The 27,860-nt window shown below is 40.6% G+C and overlaps 1 protein-coding gene across 1 annotated transcript; it reads right to left on the reverse strand.

The window, feature by feature from the left end:
- Positions 1-27,750, reverse strand: NRDC (nardilysin convertase). Its single transcript, XM_081868225.1, has 31 exons — positions 27,275-27,750; positions 23,829-24,096; positions 23,201-23,282; positions 22,682-22,835; positions 21,855-21,928; positions 20,711-20,806; positions 19,269-19,391; positions 18,039-18,096; positions 16,988-17,061; positions 16,730-16,799; positions 16,172-16,249; positions 15,541-15,661; positions 15,396-15,454; positions 14,433-14,487; positions 13,694-13,798; positions 13,024-13,147; positions 12,449-12,535; positions 11,785-11,904; positions 10,730-10,781; positions 10,250-10,400; positions 10,022-10,149; positions 7,746-7,908; positions 6,800-6,831; positions 6,029-6,167; positions 5,271-5,318; positions 4,606-4,658; positions 3,896-3,979; positions 3,054-3,144; positions 2,250-2,366; positions 1,266-1,355; positions 1-726 (listed from the first exon to the last, which is right to left on the reverse strand). Exons 1-31 carry the CDS (start codon positions 27,733-27,735, stop codon positions 532-534), a joined length of 3,552 nt encoding a protein of 1,183 aa, XP_081724351.1. The 5' UTR covers positions 27,736-27,750; the 3' UTR covers positions 1-531.
- Between the last annotated feature and the right edge of the window lie 110 nt (positions 27,751-27,860).

Below are 27,860 nucleotides of genomic sequence, written 5' to 3' on the forward strand. Positions count from 1 at the left end.
TTGAGATCTCATTAGTTTATTGCACATGGTATCTGAGCACTCATCCTGAATTCTCATGCAAATGGTTCTTACTTCCTTTTTTTAAGGCCAAGGATGTTGTTACAGACAGGCAGATTTATTAAATAATCAACTACTCTCCAGAGAATCCTGTTAAATCACTTCTGTTCCCCAAACAAAACACAAAATGTCTTGGGGACTTGATACCCGATACTTCAACTTGACCTCATTTTATCTACGTAAATAGCACTCCAAACAAAAAGACCTAATGCATTAGATTGCTGGTGGGTCCAGCCCTTTATTTTGATGTAAGATTTTAATCTTCCTATATTTTACCCACTTCACCAAGAACACACTTGCTTATGCCTTCTCTCTTCAAGGACATGCATGTAGCAGATTACTTAAGACAGTGGAAGGTATTATGCTACGTATTTTCCAGAAAGCATGATAGGTTGGATTCATTGTAGTAAAGCAGACTCCCCAAGCTGCTCAGTAGTGAAGCTGTACTACACGTTAAAAGCACTCCGAGATGAGTTATTTTAATATCTTATGGTAAGGGAGAACATTGAGTGCTGATGTATACACTTTGATGTCCTTGATACAAGTGATATCGGTCAAAGACGAAGAGTCCAAAAACATTAGCTGAGGTATTTCATTGCATGAGGGACTGTGAACATTAGTGAGAGATGAAGCTTCTGTATCACCTTCATGTATTCCAAATCCAACCACCTGCAATTTCAAAATAGCAAAGTTACCAGCTGATAAATTTCACAACAAACAAAACGCAGCCTTACCTCCATAACTATGATTCACTTTCCTAAATTCACCCTAAACCAGGCATGGGTACCTGCATGATCTATGACTCCTTTAGTAACAGCTAATATTCTACTCTGCTACAAGTGCTCTTTACTCAGCTGCTCTGCATATATACAATTCTACATTTAAGTTACTACAGAACCAGGATTGTAATGCTAAACCTTTGAGTGAACCATTTGGTTGCTTCTGCTGTTTACTGGAAGCTCAAAAGCCTTGTACCTACTTGCCCACCCCCAGCACCCCCACCAAAAACACAATCCATAAGTAAACAAGTATTGTGGGGGTAGATTGAATGCTTCTTTCTAGCCTTGCAGAAAAAGAGCTTCAACTACCTCTGCCCTGATAATTGCAGAAATAACAAATATGTGCTCAGCCTCTAAGCCAGGGACTTCCAACACAGATTAGTCTCGGCTGACCCTGACAAATACATTTTTAAAAGCATAAATACTCACATGTACACTAAGCACTTTCCTTTCTTTACCTCTGTGTGCTTGAAACCAGTCAACTAGTTCTGACTGTGAAAGAGATTTTAGAGCTTCAATCTGAAAAAGATGGAATAGTTTAAAATGATAACACCCTACTTAACATGCAACTATTGTAAATTAGCCCAAAGCATTGGCCATTTTTTTTTATCCATGAACTCTGCACAGAACACAGCTGAACCTACCACCATTCTTCTCACTAACAGATAGTGAGGAATTTTTTAATTATTATTTTTGCCAATTTACCCTCCCCCTGCAGCCTCCAAATGTACCCTCAAAATCAGTTCTAAAACATCAGAGGTGCAGGGAGAACAGTAAATTGGCAAAAACTCTTCCCCTTCCATCGAAGGGGGAAACCCTATACCTTGAGCTCCTTGCAAAAAGGCGGGCTTTGAATTAAATAAATTAGCAGAAACATTCTGCTGGCTCATAGACCTTTGCAGTTGTTCAAGGTCAATGCTGGGATACAATCTTGTAAATATTTAAAGGGGGTGGCTTCTGAGTTGCTTTGCTCTGCATTGGCTAAAAGAGTAGAAAAAGACAATAAATTGTGTGCACATGCTCCCCGCATCAGTAGGAAAAAAGGGGTCTACATTAGCAACCACCATACTCTTCACAAAGAGAAAGTCTGTTGCTCTAATCCAGATGGGCGGAGTATAAATTATTATTATTATAACAGAACAGATGGAGGGTAGGTTGTCCAGTCCTATTTACCTTGTTAAACATGACATGTTCAGTGTCAGAGAAGCCCAACCAGTGCAAATGTATGTTGTGGATTTATGAAGGGGTGCTTACTGAGACCTTTTGTGGACACACTGGCACCATAATGGCTATAATTCCAGTAGCATTAGATACATTTATTTGGAGTACTTGGGGATTCACCTTAGTCTAAAGAGATTTTAGAAACCTGAACCACGCAGGAATTCTGCTGTTAAAAATAAAGAAGTCACTTACCTCCCGGACTAGTCTGTCAAACAGATATTGCTGAGTCACTACTTCTGTCCAGTTTCTATCTACCTCCTCACCAAGATGAGAATCTTCACATTCTTTTAATTTAATGAGAGCTGTGACCTTGGGTAGAAAAGACAAGCCACGCTAATCACACAAAGTCACTGTTTCTACAAAAAATACTGAAGATGCCCCATTCACACTAATTCTTCTCTTGGCTAAATTTTGGCCACTTGCAGTACAGTTCTCAGCCTCTTTGAGAATTTATTGAAAAGAAATATAAAAATACTTGTAAGTAAATGAGTGGATCATATGGACTAAACTATCTCCTTGCTGGTGCATGTTCATAGCACCACCTTATGTTTCCAGCCATATATCTGTAAGGAATCAAATTATAGTATAGTAAGACAATTTTGAGAAGCTGGTATGAGGCAGAGTAAGGTGTGTATTAAAATTTGCTGAGCACACTACAGCAAAAACAGTAGTTACAATGTAAGGTGGCCTGGAGCTAGGTTTCCTTTTTTTAGTCCGTATGTCCTCTACTCACATCATCAAAAACATAGGCAGCAAGAGGACTCTTGCACACTTAGGCATATTATGGCAGTGGAATGCTCCACCAGACAAAGACTCCTCTTTGATTTCTGCAGATCACCAGCTGTGAAGTTTCTGGTCCTCAGATAAGTAAAACAAACCTGAAACTATAACTGGCACATAGATGGATATACAGAAGGATATACCTGATCAAGCTGTCCTTTTATTAGTTTTCCAGAAATGTTTTCCAATAAAGAAGCATCTTATTAAACCCCTTACCTGTGTCTTGAATGCTTCTTCTGACATTTGTTTGAGTTTTTCTTCAAAGCATGAAAGAAATTCTTCTATCTTCTTATCCACTAGTTCAGAGCTGAAAAGCAAGAACAATTTATATTCCAACATCTATTCCTTGTGGCTGTTGCATTCAAGAGTTTAGTTCCACAAAACGGAAGTTGAATTTATAAATTACAATATATTACAGCAGCAGACAGTCCATACTCAGTTAAACCAAGAGTAAGCATGTAGGTATGTAAGTTAACAGGAGTGAGGTGGATAGACCATTGTCCTGTCAGCACCAAAGGTGAGATGGATTGCCTGTGGCTCTCCAGATGCTGGACTACACATTCCAGCATCTCTGACCATGCTGGCTGGAAGTTAGAATCCAACAACATCTGGAAGGCTACAGGGTACCTGTCGTTGGAGTAGAGAGGTACATGACACAGATACTGTAAACTACTCAACAAAAACAAAGCCACAGTGCTGTGAAATACGATGTAAAGACATTTTAAAAACAGGTGTGTGGAACAGAAGCAACAAATAAATGAGGAGCTCATGGCCATTTCTGTCCTGAGGCAGGCAGTTACACACAGAAAAAGGAACCTTTTATGATTAAAAAAGTGGCTGTTGCATAGGCAAGATAGAATAAAAAACTTTTTTACTTATTGCACCCCCCCCAAAAAAAATGCATTTTATTATTTTGTAGGATGAATGAATATGCAGGCCAGAGTTTGTATTTCCTGTTTTGAGAATGCTGTATCTAAAACGTCATGTCTGAAGAACTAATGAGCTTACAGGGCCTGATGAAAACAGTGAAATTAGTTTTAACAGAATATGCAACTCACTTGTATTTGGTTGCCTGTGTTGCTACTGTAACAGAGAAACCAAGAATTCCAGATGTATTCCTGCAAGTTGGGTACACATGGTATCTAAAGCCCAAAGAGAATACACATTCCGTAAGCATGATTCAAAACATCTTAAGCAAGTTTCATGTGAATGCTATAATAATGAGCTAAGAATGCTAACTTAAGATTCCTATCCTCAATGTTTCATCAGTACACATGCCACCTAAAAATTCTACCAAGAAGGAAGACTGCAAAAAACCCTCAACATTTTAGTGTTGGATTTTAATTTTGTTACTACAGATAAAAAGTAGAGAGGTGACATCAATCTGCTATTGACTCGCAGGTCTTTCTATTTCATCGGAGTCAGGAGGGTCAACTTTTTCACCAAGGTATCTACCAATATCTCTTTCCTGGTCAGTCACTGCCAGTTCTATACTGTATGGATTTTTTTGGCTTCAATCTACATCAATTTCCACTTATACCCATTGTGAGAATGGTCCATCTAGTCTCTGATTCCTATACTGTACCAATTTACTGATCCATAAGAGATCCTGCCCTTTTATCCCATGACTGCTAAAGCTTACTCAGGAGTCTTTGGTGTGGAACTTTATCAAAGGTTTCTTGAAAGTTCAAGTACACATTGTCTATTGCATCACTCCCATCCTTCTTGACGCATCTCATTTCCAAAGGGCAGCTGAATGGAAACTTACCCCAGGGTCTGCTTTGTTCGCAGGAAGTCAAAACAAGGCTCTTCCATGTACATCTGAAACGAAGTATTTCAATCACAGCAAGATTTTTGCATTTTCCCTCCCACATAAAAAGCAGTACTTAAGGCTCAGGGCAGATGGAACAAAATGAAGCAATGATTTATATTTTTAAGCTAGCTATTAGAACAGCTTATCACTCTAAGATACAAAATACTTGCCCCAAATAAATTTGCACTATATCACTTATGTCTGTGGTAAGAAAGTTTGTATCTTCACATAACAGGAAGTGAACGCTCAGGTTGTAGGCTGTGTTCTGGAAATGCACATTGACTATGTACTGAACTGATTATTTGGGAAGACCCTTCAAAAAGGTCAACAATGTGTGCTTCATGTAACAGGAAATGGCCTTATGATGTGCCAGACCATTAGGTCTAACTAGGGGTGTCCCAGACCTACCAACAGACACCAGGGATCAAACCAGGAGCTTTCTGCATATTAATCACCCTTTTGCCTCTCCATCCATGCTCTGTACTATCCCTGCACAGTTTTAGCACAAACATCCCAGACATGGTCTATGGTTTGATTTGCAACAACTATGCTGTCCAACTGAATTTACACGCAAGTGTTGTGATTTTTATAGTTGCACTTAGAGAGCAATCCAAACTTACCACAAGCAATTCCATGAGAGAATATTCTCTTAAACTCCTAGCTCCGGACTAAAAGGGAACAGCAACAAAGAATTCATTCACTATAAGTTTTAAGTTTTATGTTTTGAGTTCTGCTATATGTTTATCTCCAAAGTGGAGATTGCCAAAGTGTTTTTTCCCAGACACCCACCCCATTTCAATTGTATTTTTTGCCAAACATGTAAAGCTGCATGCACAAAAGCTAAATGCGATTTAAGTTGTGAGTTACCCGTATGGAGAAATAGAAGACACAATAATGTTTAGTATGTGGACAGGGTGTCACCATGGCCTCCAACCTCTTGGGATTTCCAAAAAGTTGTAGGGCAATGGCAACACTCAGCTAGAGACTACAGGCTCCTTATGTGGTTAAAGCTGCCATGTGATAAGCTTTTTAAAATGGCAGTCAAATGCTCTACCACTGAGCTATACCCCCTTTTTAAATGGCTACTGAATTTTGTAAACACCATAGACAAACCACTGGCATCTTTATGTCACTCACTTTCCTGTAAAGTTTCTATGTTAGATTCCATTCTATAGTAGAGTTATATTCTATAGCAAAAGTTATTCCTAGCTACATGTTTACATGTACAAAGTTTCTATCCGCTTGCAGAAGCCCACTGTATTTGCCATGTCAGTGCAGATTATGAAACAAGTTCTCAAATGATAAAGGAGGGTCACATACTACGAGGAGCAAATGCACAATAAAGGAATTAATACACCCACTCTTTGCACCACAGCACCTGGTAGTAGACGGTCACTTCAGAATTTGCATCCCCTTTGTTCAGGGTCTTCACTTTGCACAGCAGATGAGCACCAGGCAAGTCCATCACCCGGAACTGAACCGGACAAGGATGTACCAAAGGAAGGAATCTCAATGTTCTGAAAAAGTCCACAGATCAAAGTGTCAGCTGTCAACTCACTCCTTAACCCAATACACAGTATGATCTAGGCTCAGATATCATAAACACGTGAGCATGTCTATTTCATAAAATACGAAAATCACACCGATGAAGACCCGCAAGAGAAAAACTTAAATTTGAGGCAGTTGCTGATGACCAAATAGGTTGGGTCTTAATTTTAGGAAGAAGTTATGTTTGTAATAGGGCTGCAGTGTTTAATAAATGAATTGGTTAGATTCATTTAGAAAACCTTTTAACTGACTAAACAAGTGTCCAAGTTGATCAGATAGTGTGTGTTTAATATAAACAGCATCCTAAGAGAGGCACCGCTACCTTTTTTCCCACACAGGTGGGAACACCTCTAAGATGACACCTGCTACAACACTTGTATGCCACCTAAAACCAAAGAGAATATGCTTCTGGCTTCAGGAATACTGTTTTTATTCATCTATAATTTTAACTGATAGGGTAATCAATCATATTCATGAGATCAATTAGCATTCTTTTCAACTGGTTTGCAGTCCTAGTTTTCAGTGGTATCTCTCCCATTCAAGTTTTGGTCATGCCTCACAGCCTAATATATATTCTAATATAATATATAAATATACTTACTGAACAACATAATCCAGAAATTCTTTTGATTCCTTAAAGATAAATGATACGTATTTTAATTTCTAAATATATGTACCTAATGCCAAAATTAGTCCACACAAAACTAAAGTATTTTGCTCACACTTAAATCTGGTGTTCTCAGCACTGAAGAAATAAATTGGATAGAAACAATTTGTGGTTTCTGGCTCTAAGAAACAACTCATGCTTACCACCAATATACAATCATTAGTCATTTTCCAAATTATTCTTTACTGGCCTTTACATGAGCCTATTAAGGATACTTTCCTACCATGAAAAAAAGCCCTCCCAGTATTACATTGGGGTTTTTTTGCCTCAAAACCTTGAGACCGAGAGACAACCCAATGGCCACTCTGTGTAAACACCAATCATTTTGTCCCAGACCACACAACAAATACTTTGTGAGAGAGCAAACTACAGCAGCAAAGCTTCATGGATTCCAAAACATCCTGCAAATCCTTCTCTGAACTACAAAGAAATCTGACTGATGTCTCACGTGGAAACACTTTCCCATGTATCAGTCTAAACACATGCAATATAAGCAGAGTGTCATCACTCCAAGAGTGGCATGAGAATCTTCCAGGCACTTAGACCAGCACAAGCAGAGGACAGATAGCAATATGAATTCACTTCACATTGACTGCTTGCACAGAAAAGTAGCCTTCCTTTGAAGCTGCACAACTGCTCTCTCACATTGAGTGGATTTTCTAGCCATAGCCTTTTGATGGACTCTATTCTGCAAGGTTTGGTCCTAAAGCAACAACAAACAGATCCCATCAACATGGAGGCTGCAAACACCACTAGCTGCTGTGCTGTGGTACTAGCGTGGCAAGTCACAGATGAATAAGCCTATGCTACTTCTAGCTGTTAATCATCAAAATAAAGGATTGTTCAGAGAGGCAGATGAAGCTGATAGATCTGTACTCACAGTGCTTGTGAAGTTTCCTTGGACAAGGCCTTCTGCAAAGAGCTGGGATTTGAAAGCCTTCACAAACAATAGTAGAGAATCTATAGAAAGGCCCTTCATAAGTGTCTCATATTTGTCCGTCATAGACCACCTGCCGTGCTCCAGTATTAAGAGGCGTATATCTCTGTGACCAATAAGAAATACAGCTGAATGCAGGATAATTGAAAACAGATGGCCTCTCAAGTTCCTCCTATAAGCCAATCCGAAAGGAAGCAAAGAATGTGCAACTGCACTCATTTGAAACGCGGATGCTCAAATCTTGCTCCTTTCCTCTTTTTCATTAAAAGACCAAAATCTCCCTTAGAATAGAAACCTGCCATTCTTTTTACTCAATGAACACTGCAGCATGCATGAACTATTGTACGTAAATAACAATGCTAAGAGTGGTAACCTTCCAAATGCACATGGAGAAATGAACTATTTGTGGGTGAGAAGAACCATTTCCTCAACAATAACTGTAACGGGTGAAGAGAGACTAAACCCATGGGGCAGGAAACTTAGGCCCGGAATGCCATCTCAGCCTCTCTTTGCCCCAGGGCAACAGTTAGGGTATATGAGTCCCTCCCCCCAGGTTTAACACCCCTTCCATGCCAATTGTGGATCTGACGGTGTTAGGTACAATTTTTACAGTTGCCATATGTTTTGTGTGCTTTTAATTCTGTTGGGAGCCGCCCAGAGTGGTTGGAGAAACCCAGCCAGATGGGTGCAGTATAAATATTATTATTATTATTACCGTATTTTTCGCCCCATAGGACGCACCTAATTTTTTTTTGGGGGGGGGGGATAAAGAAAAAATAATTCCCCCCCCCAGGCATGGGGCAGGCACGGGGGAAGCCCGAGCTTCCCCCGACCCCAGAAAGCCTGCTATCCGCAAGCCTAGGGAGCCGCGCCGGTCTCCCCAGCCTTGCGGAGATGTGTGCGAAGCCCGGGCGCACTCTTCAGCGTGCACCAGGCTTCGGAATGCAGGCAGCTCTGCGCCACCCTCCGGAGCCCCACGCGGCTTCGCGCCGGGATCCAAAGGGTGGCGCAGAGCTGCAGGAAGCCCGGGAAAGCCTGCAATCGACCCATAGGACGCACACACATTTCCCCTTCATTTACCCATTTTTGGAGGGTAAAAAGTGCGTCCTATAGGGCGAAAAATACGGTACTTCAAGAAAAGGAAGCACTCAGACCCATACCACCCCTAAAGCAAGTGGTGAGGAGGTGGGTCTTGAAGCTCCTTGTGATTGGGACAAATTATTTCCATTCCCTTCTTAGGGTTCCCCATCTGCATACCCACCCCCAACCACTTCCAAATATATTCTTGCAAAGCTAAGGAATCTTTACGATAAGTAGCGATTTCCCCTCCTCCTGTGGACTCCCAGCAGATGAGCCACTTCACTAATAGACAGAAAGACAGGCAATTGCAAAGCTAATTCTACTACAGATTCTCCTTATCATGGACTCTGATTCAGACAGCTCCTTTAAGGGTGACAGATGTTTGCTTTCAGGTGCACTACACTGCAAACCCCAGCCCTTCCCAAAGGCAGCTTATCAGACAGCCCAGGAGGATTTCAATTTGGGAAGCAGAAGAGATGAGAAGACAAATGCTCCATCGTGTGCGTGGAGCAGGTCACACTGCTTTCTGGATCACAGCCATTCTGCTGCAAATGCAGCTGTTAAACAAATCACAATGATATGTTGCTGAGAAAAGCATCAGTACAGGATACCCGTACAATGTGCACAATACCATGGTTATCAGAGGTTGACCCCAAAAATCAAACATTCATGCTGCATCTGTGTTTTGAACTACCTTCAGAACACCTACGGGCTAGAAAGGCACACCGTTTTCACAGAAAGCATGGAAGGGGAAGCACAGCCTCCAGGTGTTCACAAGAGTCAACACATGGTCACACTGAACACTCTCAAAACTTCCACCCCCCTGTCTTGACCCCACAGATCTCCTGCTCCTTTCTTGTTCCTATAACCCAATTCCTTGCCAAGAATGCCCTACAAAGAACAAGGAAAATGGACAAAAAGGAAAGGAAGCATGTTCATTCACATTTCCACAATGACATGCTCTCTTCCCAAATAAACAATACTGTATATTGTTAACAATACTTTTATATTGTGGTAAACTGCTGTGATACAGTGATATGAAAATATTTTTATTAAAAAAACAAATAAATAATAAAATCAAACTGGGACTTCTCCCAGAAAGTAAACCCAAGCCTGCCTGTACTGTTTCAAACACTTACTTGGCCAGAGTCTCTGGCTTGATGAGGATGTTGAAGTAAGTCTTCTTCAACTGCTCAGTTATCATTTCAAAAACTTCTGGAGTAAAACTGAAGTCTGCTAGGTGGTCAATGATGAGTTGAAACAGCAGCTGGGAGAACAAAGTAAAATGCTGATTCCCTAGAGCAGTAGACTAAATAGGATCATTTTCCCAAAAGGAACCCAAAGGAAAAAATCCCGCCAACACTTACAGGAAGCTTGTGATTGAATCCTTTTACGCGAATGATCAGTCCATGCTCTCCAGCTACCAGCTTGTATTCCAACTGAGCAACATCCGCCTCATAAGCAGGCTCAGCAAGGTTGTGTGCGAGGATGTTTACGAATGTATCAAAGAGCACAATGCTGCATACAGCAATTTTTTTGACAGGAAACAAAAGTAAGAATGTGAATGAGAGTCCTTCATGGAAAGGAACCACTCATTCAAAAGACAAATGCCACTCATTAAATTAACTTACATAGGAGTATACAATCCCAGACCCTTTTAGACAATTACCTGCACACTTGACATTATGGTTTATGCAATCAAACACAGCATTTGATATTTTACCATCACCCACCACCTAGTATTCCATGTTTATTAGTAACAGGGATGCTCTGAAGCACCACAGATGCTTGTTACAGCAGAAAAATAAGCTAACCAAAAGGACAGACAAAAAGACTGCAACCCTTACTTCTCGGCAGACTGCTGGATCAGCGGTGAGATTAGATGAAAACGGATATAAGCTGAAAGAAATGGTTATAATGAGCTATAGCAAACAATGGGGAGCTTTCGTCAAGCCATTATTTCTCTTTGGGACCTCCTGACCTATGGTTCCCAATCTCTTTTAAACAGATTATTAGACCTACCCACTGCTGATTAAATACAATTAAATCTAAAGGGCATGCTAATATACAGCTAGAAAGCTTTTGATTGGCAAGTAGTCTCTCGGAACAGTGAAAAGGAATGGTGTCTGTATGTTGCTGGATAAAAGAAACACAGCTTCCGACCCCGTACAGGAAGAGTGAGTCAGCACCTCTGCCAATGGCTAGCAGAAGGCAGCTGTAGAGCAGTGCCATTCCACAGATCAGTGACTGAAACACTGCCCAAAAATTCCCAACCATGGTAGCCAGAGTTAAACATCCCAAGTCCAAACACAATGCTTAGGTTAACAACTGAAATGTTTCACATCTTCATTTTCTAAAACTCCAGACACCAGAAAGCTAAGCTATGTAGAGCCAGCAAAATGAAAATAACTTGGTGCTTTACGATGCCAATATACTGCCTTGTCTAGTCGAAAGAAGGGATGGAGAGCCTGTGGTCCTTCAGATACTGGTGGACTACAATTCCCATCATTGCTGACCACTGGCCGTATTGGCTGGGCTGATAGGGTTTAGATTCTAACAACATCTTGATAGCGACAGGTTCACTACTACTGGTGTAAAGGCTGCTACTGTTTGATTAAAAATGTATATACAAACACAGACATTCATTTCAGGAGAAGGATCTCAGCACAAGGATGCACAGACATGTCATTTATTTTTTTTATCTATGTCACTACTGAAACAGATGTTCTAAAGTTGCATCTGGATTCAGTGTAAGGATGTGTGTCTGCCTTAAAACAAAAACAAAATTCAAAATAAGCCATATGAAAAGCCCCAAGGAGATAAATGCAATCTGGAATGTCCTGTGTTTTGTAACCTAGAAGTGTATTAACAAGTTTCATTAAGAGACCTATAAAGGGGTTACCTTTAGGGATTTTGAATTTATCATCCTTCTTGTACCACAAGCAGCCTTGTTGGGTGCTCAGTATACTGACTGGATACTCTGTCTGTGGGCAGTCAGGAGCCTTCAGAGCAAAATCAGTTGCTAAAATTAAGGAGGAGGAGTTACTGTTGCACACCCACATGTCAATGGAACAAGTACACAGCAATCTCAAATAAATTATGCAAACTGTATGCTTAAGTGCCAAAGCATCACTGTAAGGATTGAAGTGTTACTAGCTTAACAGTTATTTATGGTCTGCTGCACAAATGGACTGCTGATCTGATGCAGCAACATAAATTTCTGATTCTGCTGGATAACACTCCCTACCAGTGCTTTTTTTCTAGAAAAATAGGTGCCAGTAATCACCATGAAGTACTTACAGTAAGTGCTACACTTTTTAACAACAAAAAAGAGGTGCTGGTACTGCATACCCTCGAGTATCCCCTGAAAAAAGTACTGCTCCTTACTTTTTTTGAGATATAACATGACAGAAACCCAACTACATAAATCTGTTGAATTCACTTGTAACTGAAGAGGCAGCCTTCATTTAGAAAACCTAGGACAGCTTATTTAACAACATGTAAGCAAAATAATCTAGTCACATTCAACCCTATTTTAGGCATGTATGAAGTCATAATTCACTCACCAATGTATCTGTTTTCTTCTGGTGGGTGCAAGTCAGGATTTAATGCAAAGTCACTGGCCCACATATCATTCCAGTATTGATCAATATCTGAAAATTAATGATAAAAGCAGACAAACTTAGTACAACTGAAGCCAATGAAGATGTTCTACTTAGCTGCAGAAAGCTGTATTGACAGGACACACAGCTCCTATCCTCTTCTTCTCGAATGCACACACCAGATTTCCACACCGTAGCAGCAGCAAGGAACTCATACACCTGATCTAAACATAATCCTTCACCATTCATAGATGCAACATGTCATACTTTGCTAACCATGACAGAAATGTCATCTTCTCACTGCCCTCCAATTCACATCATACCTAACCATTGGTCAGGCTGGCTGGGGCTGGTGGGAGCCAGAATTCACAACATCTGGAGGGCGACAAGTTCACCACCCCTGGCACTGAGGTTCCTTAATTATTAAGAGACTTAGTGACTTATAGGTCAACCTCACTCCAACATAACACAATGCAGTTCCTTCCATAGCCTCCCTCCACCTCTGAAATTCCTTTGAGGAAGACTCAAATTTGTTGTACCTTCAACACCGTAGTGTGTACCAAACCACTTCTCCTTCACCTGACACTGAGCTTCATGGGCAGCAGAAAGCAGAATAAGGTTGGCTCGCTGAGGTGTCAGCTGGTTAAGAGCTTCAGCAATGATCTGCAAAGATGAAGGATTCAAATATATTCTTATGTGTACCTATTTGTTCAAAATTAAGGAGCTTTATTCTACTACTACTTTGTAAGCAGGAACGTGGGTGGCGCTGTGGGTTAAACCACAGAGGCTAGGGCTTGCCAATCAGAAGGTCGGTGGTTCGAATCCCCGCAACGGGGTGAGCTCCCATTGCTCGGTCCCTGCTCCTGCCAACCTAGCAGTTCGAAAGCACGTCAAAGTGCAAGTAGATAAATAGGTACCGCTCCAGCAGGAAGGTAAACGGCGTTTCCGTGCACTGCTCTGGTTCGCCAGAAGCGGCTTAGTCATGCTGGCCACATGACCTGGAAGCTGTACGCTGGCTCCCTTGGCCAATAAAGCGAGATGAGCGCCACAACCCCAGAGTCGGCCACAACTGGACCTAATGGTCAGGGGTCCCTTTACCTTACTTTGTAAGCAGAGCATGAAGGACTCAAAACACAATTCCGTAATTGGTAGAATTGGTTTCTTAATCATCTCATGTAGTAAGAAGCAAGACCTAAAGAGTGCACTTACTTCTGGTTTGTATTCAAAAAGAAGTTGGTCTCCTGTCAGAATGTCCTCCTTTGGAAACAGCTGCATATTCTCACAAATACTTTCAACATATTCAACTGGGTCAGTCTGTAAAACAAACAGTTCTATTTCATTAGCTGATCATTTGAACATTTCCCCCCTTAACCTTACTTCTGGTTAAGCTTAAAGGTGAATCCAGGTCATCAATTTTCCCACACAATTGTGCACTGACTTTTGCAGTTGTTTTGTGCCAAGAATCAAGTGGAACTAGTGAAGAATCCTAGATTTTGGCCACTTTCCAAATGTGCATTGGCAGTTGCGCCAATCTTCTGCAGTAGTTAATTCATTTGATTCCCAGATGCATGACAACTGCAAAAATCAATGTAGATTTTGGACAAGAAAACTTGTTCCTTGAAATCCCCATTGGGCTCATTAAGAATCAAAGTTAAGAAAAAGAAGATAAGAGTTTCATTCATGTTGGAAAAAGCTATTCATTTGAACGGCTCCTAAACAGGGCTCCAAACTCAGGTTCTTAGCTTCAAAAGCAGAAAGTCATCACAAATCATGATTGTTTCAAAAACATCTCAGTAAAATAATCCCATATTATTAATTTTAGCAATGAGCCTACTATAGTCACCACAATTAGATTCCCAGATTCCCAGCAATTATTAGTTTCCATAAGCCAAAATAAAATGATGGGCTATAAAATGGTGTTTGAAAATATTCAAGCTTGAGGAAATACCTGTTCTTGATAATGAAATTCATTAGCTTCAATCTTCTGGATTTCTTCCCAAATTCTGTGGAGGATAATGTATGTTTCTCAATAAATCAGTCACATTTGTCAAGAAAGGGACCATTTCCAGAAACAAGGTTTCAGAACAAACATTCCAAAAGATTCCTTCACCACATGGGGTTGGACTAGATGACCCTCCAACTTTACAATTCTATGATTCTAAGGCTATTTCTCAGCAGCCTGACCAACAGGCCAGAGGAAACATTTTGTCATTTCCCAAATTAACATGGGACTGAGGGCTGACCCCATTTCCTTTTGCAGCTCTTTAAAAAGATTCATTCTGCTGCTACCACCTCCTAGGTCAGAGGCTGTCTTACTGGCTTCCTATTAGTAAAGAATTATGAATGAATTGTTTTGATGTATCAATACTGAGGTTTTATTATGTATCTCTTAGGAAACTGTTCTGTATTGTTTTTATTAGGAAGATGACACGGATAACAATGTACTCTTTATGTATTTGTAAGTTTTTGAAAACCACTTTGAAATAAATTTATATAGAAAAGCAGTATATATAGTAACTAATAATACTTCACATAGAGAGAACGTTTCAGGATAGTGAATATTCCCCTAAACCAGAGTTTTGTGTTGTGAAATGATGCATGTCTAAAATGGGTTTGTTTAACTTCTGGTTTGCTAGTAAAACTGAATTACTGTGTTATGAAATGATGCATGTCTAAAAAGTGTGTCACCAACATGAAAAGTTTGGAAAGCTCTGCCCTAAACCAATTCTTAAATCGTCAACCACCTTAATAGCTAATTTTCCTTTTTCACGGGGTTGACATTTTAGGGTGACTTCCAATTCCTCCAGTTCTTTTTAACAGCCATTTCCTCCCACCTGCTACTTTTGCTCACATTTAGGAATAAAAAAAGTTCAGTAGCACCGACTGCTCACTAGAATCAGGCCTTAGTTACCTTTGCTCTGGTCCTGTCTGCTGCAACATTTTCAAATACTGGAATACGACGTGAACAACCTGAAAATGGAAACAAAGCACATTCAGGTATCTGTCATCTGCAATAAGCAAGAACAACAAACACTTCAAGCTGAGCTCAAATTTACCTCATAGAAATGATTGTAACCTTCATCTGTCAGAGTCACACAAATACTGAAGACAGAGTATGTAGAGTTCTGCTCAAATCCTGTCTCACCGTTTCCTCCATATAATGCAAGAGCCCAGAATCTATCAGAAAATATTAACACATCGAAGATAGAGCTATTGATACAGATTTCCAATATATTTCTGGCTTTTAGCAAGAGGAAGTTTTGCCACCCCTGCTTTAGCATGCAGAACAGATGACATACTTCAACTAATAACCTAGGCAGGGGTAAGCAGCAACATAGTCCTATCTATGCGAGTAAAGCGTTGCTTGTATCACTCCCCCTGCCCCAATGGAATAGGGAGTTACCAACTTCTGATTTTTCCATCTCCTCACATGATGGAATCACAATATAAGCAAAGGGTGGGCACTCTGGAGAAACTTTTCAAAATGCTCATGTCAAGTCTATCCAATGTTTATGTTGCACAATATTTGGGTTATAACAAATATATGTTGAACTTGGTCACTAACTAAGCTGACATGTTTCTCAACTGTCTGCATTACAGAAGTAATACAAAGGCACATGGCATATATATCTTTTAAATGGGTCAATTAACTATTCAAACTATTATAATTGATTTTTTCATACATACTTTTTTCTAAGGAATGAAAGAACACTGCCTTTGCCTTCATGTCCAACCAGCCATGAAATATAGTGAAGAGGTTTGACCCTGAAAAAAGAGGGGAAAGTTTAAAAATGGAGGTCATAAACCATGCCTTGAAAATATTGGTTTCCAGCCATTACACAAATTAGCAAGTAAAATAAGCATATCCAAAATGCTGGGATTTAGTGATGATCACATTACAAACTACTACAGCTACCATAAAGTATGTGTGGTATTCAGTGGTGCCTGTCCGCTGACAGAAAGGAATCCATCAACAGAACAAGGAAGGGCCCAACTTTTGACAATTGTCTGCTGTACCCACACAAATTTGCTCAAGATTCCCCCAACCCTCTAGAGCAGATTTAGAGGGAGCACAGACCACTACAAAATTGTCTCCCTCCACATTTTGCTGATGGAGCCCCTTCTATCAGCTGAAAGCCACTAGTGCCTGCTTTTTCTTTTATCAACAATTTAATTTGTTCAACTAACTCAGTTTCTTGGTATCCACATGAAAGGGTTCCACCATAACAAGAGTTTAAAATTTACCTGTAATGTTGTTCTTGTGGAGGAAGAGCCCAAGTGATATTTAAAGAGTGTGTTTTTCTGATTGGAACAACTAAAAATAAAGAAATGTTTACTGTAAAATGTAAAAACATGATTATCTGCCTTCATCAACTTTCTCATAATAATTTCTCTCAAAAAGAAAAGTGCAAAGAGCAGTATTTTAAACTTTGAAAGTTACAAAGTTTAGAATGCAATATGTATTCTTAACCATTAGCACTATAAGAATTACTCATTACTCACCTCTGTAAAGTTTCTGGAAATCAGGTGTGTCAAAAGGTTCTGTCAGGTGGCTAAAAGTTGGTCTTGGTAAATCACTTTAAAAACAAAAGAAAATAAGTTATGTATCATTGTCCTAATTCCGTTAGGATGCTCCCCATATGACATCACAATCCTGTGTATCAATGACTAATCTGGATATATCCTTCTGTACCCAGCACTCATTGCGGGAACAGTACCAATTCCAGGGACTGGCTCCTCACGTGTTGCAACAGGTGATTATTGTGTTTTGTGTCTGGTAGAAAACTATGAACCAGTATCTACAGATTGGGATTAACATGCCCATTAAAAATATTACCATATTTTTCCATGTATAAGACACCCCCATGTATAAGACGACCCCTATTTTTTTGAACCCAAAATTGAGAAATCAATATTTTAAACATCAAACAGAACTTTGTTATTTTATTAAATATTCAAAGCACTGGCACTGGCATAGCAACCCCACCAAATTTGTGCTAAGCATTCATTCTGTACGTGAGAAGAGGAGACCCAAGTCCTAAAGTAGGTTTCAACTAATGACTTCTGATAGTGGAAGCCATGCACAAGGGCTTACGCTTGTGCAATGGGGCTTCCCTACCCACTCCCTACAAACACCCCTCAAAATTGGTTCTGAGGGTCAGGAGAGCACCCACATCAGTGCATGGGAGGATGAGGGGGTGAATCATCCCATCTGGCCAGTCAAACTATCACCTTAGCATGCTTGTTCAACTCCCCCCAACCCCCAGGCAGGCATGCTATTCCTTTAAGCCAACACCACACAGCAACATATTCTATATAAATTATGCCACAAATTAGTTTTTATAATTAAAAAGCCATAACAGGCAATGACATGGAAAGAGAAGGAAGAAGACGCAGGGCTGGAAAGAAGGGGAAAGGGTAAGAAGCAGGGAAAGTTTAGGGATAAACAGGTGAAATCATATTTGTGGTCTTCTCATATGACTTGAATGCAGAACTGTGCATATAATTTTACATCTTACTTATGACAAAAATGGTAGAGGGGGAAAAATCTTACTTATTTGGAATCTCTGAGAAGATTTCAATCACCCATTTTTCCAGAGTATCCAAGGTTTCTAGGGAGGAAGGGAGAGAGAGAGAAAGCTCAACAGCCAATTCACTGAAGAAGAAAGGCTTGTTCTCAGTAAAACAAAGGTAAGCTGGAGAACCTGTTCATTCTCAAGAACCCAATCAGCTAATTAAAGAAGAGGTGCAAACATTATAAAGTCTGTAGGCCCAAAGGCTCAATTCTCTCAGTATACCTAAACTGCACATGCATTTGGCACTTGGATTACTTTGGGGTGTGGCTGCAGCAGTACAATTTCTGCTTCCTATATCAGGCATATGTGGCAGCTGAGCTTGCATTCTTACAACCTCCCAAGCTGGTTGTATCAGTTAAAACTTACACACAACAAAATTACGTTTGGTCTACATGATATGGGCCGCGCCCAAAAGCTATCTGAAACAGCCTCCATGTTAGATGCTTCTGGCAGCATAGAAATATTCCTTGTGATGGCAGCCACACTTAAAGAAGCATCCATGTAGGAGTCGTGCATGTACAGATCGGCCCCTTAGGGCAGGGTTGGGAAGGGAGGAGCAGGTTTTTATCCTTACTGAGAAAAAGACATCATTAAAATGTCAGTAATGGCAAACAGAGAAAATTCACATACCAAGTCTGTGTTACTGGAAACTCAGAAAACACTGTATTTGGCTCAAAATAAATCATTTCCTTGTTTACAAAGAGAAATAAATTATCTAATATTGTGAACTTCATTTAGACTAATAAGGACCAAAAAGAGGGTTAGGTAATGCAACTAATGAAATTTGTATGAATTGCTAGGTTCAAAATACAAGCCTCTATTTTAAAAGGTGACCAGACACTGAAAAAGAACACCTATTTCATCAAAATGAACTCAATATTTAAATTCAGAAGTAGAAGGTTGAAAATATTTAGCTAGATACATCTAGTTTTGTTTTAATTTCAGTGCAGTCATATGTATAGCTGATCAGAAATATGTCCTGATTCAATGGGGCTTACTTTCATTGTACACAATGGCAATCCTACTCATTTTCCTGAGCACAAGCCCCGCTGTATTCAACAGGACTTACTTCTGACTAGAAATGTAAACTACTGTGGCATTCTTTACATTACAAGCAGATGCAGAAGAGTTCTTATAGCTCTTGAAAGACAATAATCAATGCAGTGTATCACAGTTTGCACCTGTAGCTTCAAATTAGCAGACGTTACCTTTAGATTGCACAACTAAAGTCATATAGTGAGCTGAGTAATAGCGCTGCCAGAATTCCCTCAGCCTGGTATAAGTATCAATGTCATTTTGCTTCGGCTCATGTTTCAGCGTGTCTGCATTACCTGTAAATAATGTTGAAAACCAAGGTTGCTTATTATTAAAAATTCTTATGCTTTTGATCCAAAGGCTTAACAGGGTTCTGCTCTGCTAGTAACAAAAGTAGTTACAAAAGTAACTACTAGGAATTCAAAGGTGAAATATTTTTTCCCACTTGCCCCAAATTAGTTATAATTAAAACTAATAGTTCTCATAGCAAAAGTCATTAAAAACATACTGTGCATTAACAGATTAATATATATCTTGCCAGTCCACGTTTTTCCTCCTTCACCCCACTTGCTGAAAAATACATTTTAAGCTGCAACCAAGTGGTATCCCCCTCATCTTGCTATCCTTCCTCCTGCCTGCGTGCCCACTATGTGCCTTCCTTCCTCCCTGCCCACAGCTTGGAACAAGCTGTGCAGAACATCAACACATAAGCACTTATGGCAGGACTCAAAGAGAAGTGGTATGAGGACAGGAAATCTCTGCAACACCCACATACAAGGTTCAGGATAATCTGTATGTGAACAGCTTGTGGGAAACAAGTTATGTCATCTTCTCAGTGTACTGCACTAACTTGGCCACATGTGTTCTCTATCACCACACAAGATCCAACAGGTTTTCTGTGCCATTGATGACTAGCCTGCAGGCCACACCTGGCCCCCCAGCTCACAGAAAGGAGATGAAAGTGCTCTGCCCGATCTTCAGAAAGAAATTTAAGGAGCAGGTAGAGTTTCTATCTCTGCACTGAGATCAGGAAAGAGAGAAAACTCTGGCTGTTTTTTAGAGACCATCCTTGAAGACCATCCAGAGGGAACTTTCATTTAGCCTTTGGGCTAAAACTAGTAGCAGCCATTCCATTACCGAGGGAGATGGGAAGCAGGAAAACTACTACAGTGGTACCTCGGGTTACATATGCTTCAGGTTACAGACTCCGCTAACCCAGAAATAGTTCTTCAAGTTAAGAACTTTGCTTCAGGATGAGAACAGAAATCGTGCTCCGGCGGCGGGAGGCCCCATTAGCTAAAGTGGTGCTTCAGGTTAAGAACAATTTCAGGTTAAGTACAGACCTCCTGAATGAATTAAGTACTTAACTGTAAGTAAATCAAGAGACCTGATCCTTTTAGCTCCTCGTCTCCCTAAACCATTTCAGACTGAGTTAAGTTGTTGTAAGAACTTTGTAACTTTAAGAACTGGTACCTAATTTCCCCCTTTTTCCTTTGTGTTGTTTTTAAGTGGTATGCCTGAGGGCAGGGCCTGTGTTGCTTTTTATTGCTCTGGGAGCCTTTTCAGCTGGACAACAGGATAAAAACACTTTAAAATAATAATAAATAATACTTACCCCAAAAGAACTTCTTCATGGGATGGCCAGACTTGGCCAGACTTCCAAACAACATCTCTCTTCTGTTTGCATCAGAGGGCTTTGCAAGCTGATATTCTGTTGTTTGTTTAATAGAAAGGTTTTCAGATTCAAACTAATATAGACCTCCAAACCAGCTTTGACTATAGGAATATAACAAAACCATGCACATTAAAACGTTCATTTGCTCAAAACAGCACGAACAGATCAGAAGGACTATTGCCAAAACTACTTAACCTAGCTTACTGCTTTTATGCATGGCTTGTGTGTTTATTTTTACATCAAAAAGAACAAGAGTCAAAGCTAGTAAAGGGCCCTGCTATTAAAAAAACCCTGCAGATGCACTGGCTGAAGAGGGTTCGCTTTGGCAATGTCAGCCGTGTGGTTGATAGAAATGTACACAGAGTCAACCCAAAATCAATCCCAGCAACATGCTGCTCTAACTGCTTAATGCAGAGTGCTTTTTTTAATCATCTACAGCACCCTTCTGAATGCATAAGACCCATTCAAGAGAATGAGTGGTAAACATAAGTCAGCTCCTGTATGGAAAATGCCCTTACTGGATTAATATGCAGGTTTTACAATACCTGCTTCTAGTCAACTTAAGTGATGAGATGAGGAATTTTTCCTGTATACATTTTAAGTTGTATATATGTAATAAGAAAACATCAACAACCTGTCTATCCATTTTGAAAGATCCACCTTCCTTTCCAAGTTAAAATGAACTTCTGAAAATGATACTGTGAATCCTTTACTGCAGGTAGTAATAAATTATAAATTCAAGTTCCTCTGTAAGTTGCTGAAAACTTCAGAATGCATCTTATTTGTCTGGCAACCTTTGGAATCCATGGGCAAATTTGAAAAGCAGAGAAACTGTTGTGGGCATCACATGCAACCCTCAACCAAGCACAAAACAGAATGCTTGGGGAAGGGACCCTGTGGGTGCCAGGGAAAGCCTCTGTGGGCACATGTGTGCCCACAAGTAACAGGTTGGTGACTTCTGGGTACTAAAAGCACATATAAATGCCCTGCTTCATGAAAGATGCTTTCAATACTTTTATGCCAAACAAAATTTGTTTTTTCAAAAAACCAAATATAAAGTGACAAGAGAAATCAGGATTCTTACCACTATCTACAGCCTCAACTTCCCGATCAATTGCATCACGGATCATTAAAGGGTGAATGAAAAACTGCGCCCACCTGAAACAGAAAAATATTGGACTTATGTTTTTCCAGGCGTTTGACAGGTTTGCAGAAAAATTAGTTTTCAAGTGTACAAGTGTTGCCATTTAAAATATTTACCAAGTTCAAGTTTTAGTAATAACATTAAAAAAAAGTTCTTCTAGCGCCTGTGGTTAAACTTTCTATCCTAAAGCAAAGGCTTAAAATATTTGTTACATTTTTATTCCCAATGGAAATTATGCTTTGATGTGTGTCTTGGTTATCTGCTCTAATAAAACTCTAGATTGGTATGAATTCGTTTTTGAATTTTATGACCCAATGTTGGCAGTGAATGATATTTCTTGCCAAAAATGAATTCTTAAGGCAAATATCCACAAAAGTCTCAGTACTCAACGTAATTGTACCCCACAGAACTATTTACTTTTAACCTCCTTTAAAAATATATCATTCTTCAATGAAGCATATGTTTTACTAATATTTACCTGAAGTAAATCTAGGTCAGAGTCAGAGCATACTTACTGAAACCAAGAGACTTGTTAGTCATTACTGCAATCCAGAAGTAAGTCCTATTGAATTCAATGGGGCTTACTTCCAGGTAGGATTGCAGCCAAATTTATGCAATTATGGGTCTACTCTGATTATGACTTAGTGGATACCATCCAAAGTTTTCAAACTACTTGAAAACTGGAAAAAAAAAATCAAATGCAGCAGCAGCAACAACTCAAATAGGAAGCAGTAAATCCAGCTTTTTATTCAGAATAAACAAAATACCTATCAAGAGCCTCTTTGAAATATTTCCTCTGTACATCGAACTGAAATATTGTTCGTTCACAGTCTGTTGAAGCATTGTCACTGCCTCCATGTTTCTTCAAAAATGCATCAAAACCATTCTCATCTGGGTATTTTGCACTGCCCATAAAAACCACTGGGGGGGGGGAAATGAAAGTTAAAGAGACAGGTATTAATTCTAATGTCAAAAACCTGAAATTCCCTGAGTTCAAAAAGAAGTTTGGGTGTGTTAAAGAGAAACAAATGGAAATAACTAGTTGCATACGTTTGACAAACTTTTTTTTTTTCAGATCAGCAGGGCAACTTCTGGTTTTAAAGATATCTATCATTATTCTATGGACATATCTAACTTTGCAAATATGCAAGCAGGAAAATAATGCAGCTGACTCCTAGATTGCTGATTTTCAAGGTTTTATGTCAAAGAGCTCCACAGATGCAAAACTAGAAAATTTAATTTTTGCTAAAACACAGCAAAGTAACATTTAACAACAAAGAACATACTGTGTTCCAGAAAATGTGCCAACCCAGGCAGATCTTCAGGGTCAGAGAAACTGCCAACAGCTATACAAAGTGCAGCTGCAGACTGGGAAAAGAAAAACAAGAACATTTTAAGAAAAAAACATTACTATCGTATAAGATTACCAAATTGCCCACTATAAAACAATTCTGCAAGGGAATCACAAAAAGTGATGTAAACACTGTTCAATTCTATACAAGACAGAAAACAATCTGAATTGTAAAACTGCAGAGGATGGCCTAAGAATCTGTTTAAAGCAGACACAAAAGTAATGCTTTCTTTATCTGAGGGCCAAAAACCTATCTCTTCTGTAACTCTGAAGTGAACCTGCCAACTTAACATATTATGGCAAGACTTCTTCTGAAAATGATATATTTTTTAAAAACTCTCGTCAGAGGACTCACTTTGAACTTCTCTTTCATTAACGTGTTTTCCTTTGGAATCTATTTGTTATATTGTTTGGGTTTTAGCTGGAATTTTATACATCCTGTAGATGTATTTTATGTGAGTTTCCAGTACAGAAATGAATAAAATATCAAAAGTAGCTATGTGGTTTTTTGTCCTCTGCACCAAACCACTCATGGTCAGTCGTTATCATTATTCAAACCATACCTGTTTTTCTGTGCTATTCCTCTTCCTCGTTTCCTCTTTCTCTCCTAGCTCTTCTAATTCACTGTCAGGGTCATCAAGATCCTCATCATATCCACATTCATCATCATATCCCTCTTGGTCATCTTCTATTTCTGCTCCAGAATCATCATCTTCATCCGTGCCTTCCTCAGAGTCATCCTCATCCTCTGACACTGCACAAGGGCTACCATCTGGGTTATTCAAGTCCGAAATCAGCAATGCACATAAGCCATTTTGCAGTTTGATGTACCTACAAAGTGACAGGTAATATTATCATCAGGATGATGACCCTTTCCATTGGCTCCTTAACGCCTTAGGAAAATAAAATAAAATGGAACATCCCTGTATTTGCCTCTGTGTCTCTGCAATCATTACTATTATCATCATTATAATAATTATTATTAATTACCTGCTTTTCACCCTAAGGTCTCAGGGCAAGTTACAGCTTTAAAATACAATATTAAAAACAATTTAAAATAACAACGAACTTTGTTCTTGTATAAGGGTTGTATCATGATGACTAACTTGAGTCTACATTTCAATTGCCTATTGAGTATGACTTGGTTGTATACTACCCATTAATATTTGCTAAACAGTAATTCTTACCTTTCTGAACTAATAAAAAATATGCATTTACCTTGGCAATTACATTGCAAGACAAGACACAATGCTGCCAGGACTGTTTTGGTGTTAATGAAATATTCTACATTAGGGCACCTAACAGAGATATAGATAGCATAACAACAATGGAAAAGGAACAAATTCTACTTGGGGTTTTTGGGGAGGAATGGTGAAGGCTCAACAGCAGCCTGTAGGTCACATCTGTTTGAATGGATGGCCAACTAGCAGCCTCCAAGACTAAAAGTGGTTGGATTCAGAATATGAGCTGCACCACTGCTTCTTTCCTAGGAGATGCTCCTCTCACTTCCTGGGAGAGGTGCCTTAAAAATGATGAGGGCAAAGCTGTGCACTCACAATTCAGCACAGGCAAAAGTGGTAAGAGCAAGGAGAGAGTTACACACAATCCTTACCAGTCGTTCTGCTTTAAATCAAAAGTGTTACCACTCTAAACCCCAATGCAAGAAAAATAAAGCTTTCATCACAGAAATGCAACTACAGCGTGATGCTCTTCTATTCATCCACACAAAATCGCAGTCAAACACAGCTTTCTATTTAATACTGGAAATTCAGGTTAGACCTTTTCTATCTCTACAGCAGGTTGTTTTACATAAGACAAAGTAGATGTAGCATTTATGCTCACATTCAAGTTGCAATTTCAATGTGCAGATTTACATTTTACAAGTATAATTACATAGGATGCAATTAAACATTGCACTAATATAAGCGTTCTGTCAGTGCAAGCATTTCTGGTTGCCAAACAAAAAATTCCTCTTTCCTTCCCTCATGCACAGTTCTAGAAGTTCTTCTGACTCTCTAGAGAGGATCTATGGGAGGCACATAGCCCTGCTGTACTTGCAGGATGCCTTGTGCAGGCTTCTGCAACCACCACAAGGGTTAGCTGACCTTCGGTTTTGGCTTCTGAATTTATACCTATTTATTATTAAAGGGACGTGAGTGGCGCTGTGGGTTAAACCACAGAGCCTAGGACTTGCTGATCAGAAGGTTGGCAGTTCGAATCCCCGCGACGGGGTGAGCTCCCGTTGCTCAGTCCCTGCTCCTGCCAACCTAGCAGTTCGAAAGCACATCAAAGTGCAAGTAGATAAACAGGTACCACTCTGGCGGGAAGGTAAATGGTGTTTCCGTGTGCTGCTCTGGTTCACCAGAAGCAGCTTAGTCATGCTGGCCACGTGACCCGGAAGTTGTACGCCGGCTCCCTCAGCCAATAAAGCGAGATGAGCACCGCAACCCCAGAGTCGGTCACAACTGGACCTAATAGTCAGGGGTCCTTTTACCTTTACCTTTATTATTAAAGTACACTAATGTTTATGTTTTTAACAGGCACTTGGTATTTATATGGTTATAAGAGTGCAGTTTTACATTTAATGATTGGGATAAAATTCCATGTTTGTAATACATATGCAATATTTTTTTTTTACTTTAACCCCACAAGCAGGACTAGAGGACAACAACCCTCTCCTGCTGTTGTTCCCCAGTAACTCAAAACTTTCTTCTCAGTTTTATTTTACCAGCAGATCCAGATAAAATCTCAAGACTATGACTAAAGATTAGTTGCTAGAGGCAACAAATATGTAAGAAACAAAAGTCCTTATGAAAGTCCTCTTTCTGTAAGTTGAGAAGTGGAACACAACATACTGCTAACACAAATGGGGAAAGAATGGGTAATCTCACAGGAAGTTACTGGTTACAATGACCACCACATATGTGCCTTATCCCATTTTGTTCTCAAAATGACCATGAGTATGACCTGTCTAAACTCACTGAGTGAATTTAATGCCTGAGTAGGGAACTGACCCTAAGTCTTGTTTCAACTACTGCAGACCAACACAGCTACCTACCTGTAACTGGTCCGATCTAATTATCTCATCTAACACTGGCTCTCTACCAAAGAGCACCTGCTGGAATTGAGCTGACAAAGGTGGCAAGCTATTTTACAAATACAGAGTACGAAGGAACCCTGTGGGATCAGAGTGAAGTCCGCCTAATCCAGTACAGTGGCTAACCACATGCCTTTGGGAATGTCACACCATTTGGCACTCAGTGATAAACTGCTTCTGAACCATAGCTGTCAAGGTTTCCCTTTTTTAAGGGAAATTCCCTTATTCCAAATAGGATTCCTCGCAAGAAAAGGGAAAAGTTGACAGCTATGTTCTGAACATGGAAGTTTCATGTTGCCATCCTGGCTAAGAGCCACCCAATAGAGTCATGTGGGATATGTCTCCGCCAACTTCGCCTTTTAAATGCATCTAAGCTAGCGGCCAGTAGCATCTTCTATAGCACATAATGCAATGGCCTGTGGCTTGCATGACTTTTAAAAGAAACATGAATATATTTCCCCTGCCCATAGCTGTCAACCATCCCATTTTTTGTGGGAAAATCCCTTATTACAGCGCCGTTTCCCGCTGCTATCCCGGATTGTTAGCTATCCCGTAGACTGTCCCTGGGACAGGTGAGGCTACTGATTCCTTATTTTCAAGGCTACTGATCCCTTATTTTCAAGGCTGCTGATCCCTTATTTTCAAATCTGAAAGTTGACAGCTATGCCGCTGCCTCTGATAACCGGGCCTACCACGCCGGAAAGCGGCATCCCTTCTCCCCGGGATTGCTTTACCCAACCTCCCAACCACCAACCCTCTGGCGGCCGATCAGGATAAAAGGAGGGGGAACTACGGTGCTGACCGGCACAAGAAATGTCTCGTGTTGTTCATTTACGCTACGCTTGACGCACCTGAGAGGCTCTTCCCCATCCTTACGCCTTCGCCCCACCCTTTCCTCCTCCCCGCGCCCACCTGTACTGCTTGGGATCGCTGGGGGACTTGACGATCTCGGGATCCCCCACGTTGGGGCTGGGCTCGCTGGCGGTCGCGGCCTTGTCTCCTTCGCCTCCCGCTTCCGCCTCAGGCTCCTCTTGGGCTGTGCCGGCCTTGGCCCCGCGACTGCTCTCCAAGTCCTCAGGCTGCTCGAGGCCGCCACTCAGCGAGGCCTTGGCCCGGCCAGGCATGACTGAGGGAGAGCGAGGCCCGCTGAGGATCCCTCGGGGCTTGGCGTGAGGGTTGCCCGCGCGGCTGCTGTGGAGGGCTCGCCCTGCTCGAAGGTGGCTCGCCACCGAGGTCCCGCGCGGCCAGGCGGCTCCCGCCCTCAGCATCCACGGCGGGCCCAGCTCCGGCCCAGCAGCTCCAGCCCTCAGCCGCAGGCCGGCGCTCAGGACCGGAAGCCACCGAAGTCGGCCAATCAGGGCCCGGCTCGGCATCCACGCGCCGGACGCCCGCAAATCCAAGGTTCTACCGGCATCACTTGACTCTAACAGGCTGCCGGGAGCCTGAGGAGGGGGGAATGGGGCAAACCATTAGCGTTAGGAATGGAGGGGAGACGGAG

This window comes from Podarcis erhardii (assembly GCF_964252035.2).
Source record: "Podarcis erhardii genome assembly, chromosome: 6".
Lineage (NCBI taxonomy): Eukaryota > Metazoa > Chordata > Lepidosauria > Squamata > Lacertidae > Podarcis > Podarcis erhardii.

Coding starts and splice junctions, on each gene's coding strand:
- NRDC (XM_081868225.1), bottom strand. CDS start 27,735: ATGCCGAGCCGGGCCCTGATTGGCCGACTTCGGTGGCTTCCGGTCCTG. Junction 13,148..13,693: donor TTTTTGAATACAAACCAGAA/GTAAGTGCACTC, acceptor TCATCTTTGCAG/ATCATTGCTGAAGCTCTTAA. Junction 10,782..11,784: donor TAAATTCAAAATCCCTAAAG/GTAACCCCTTTA, acceptor CATTTCTTTCAG/CTTATATCCGTTTTCATCTA.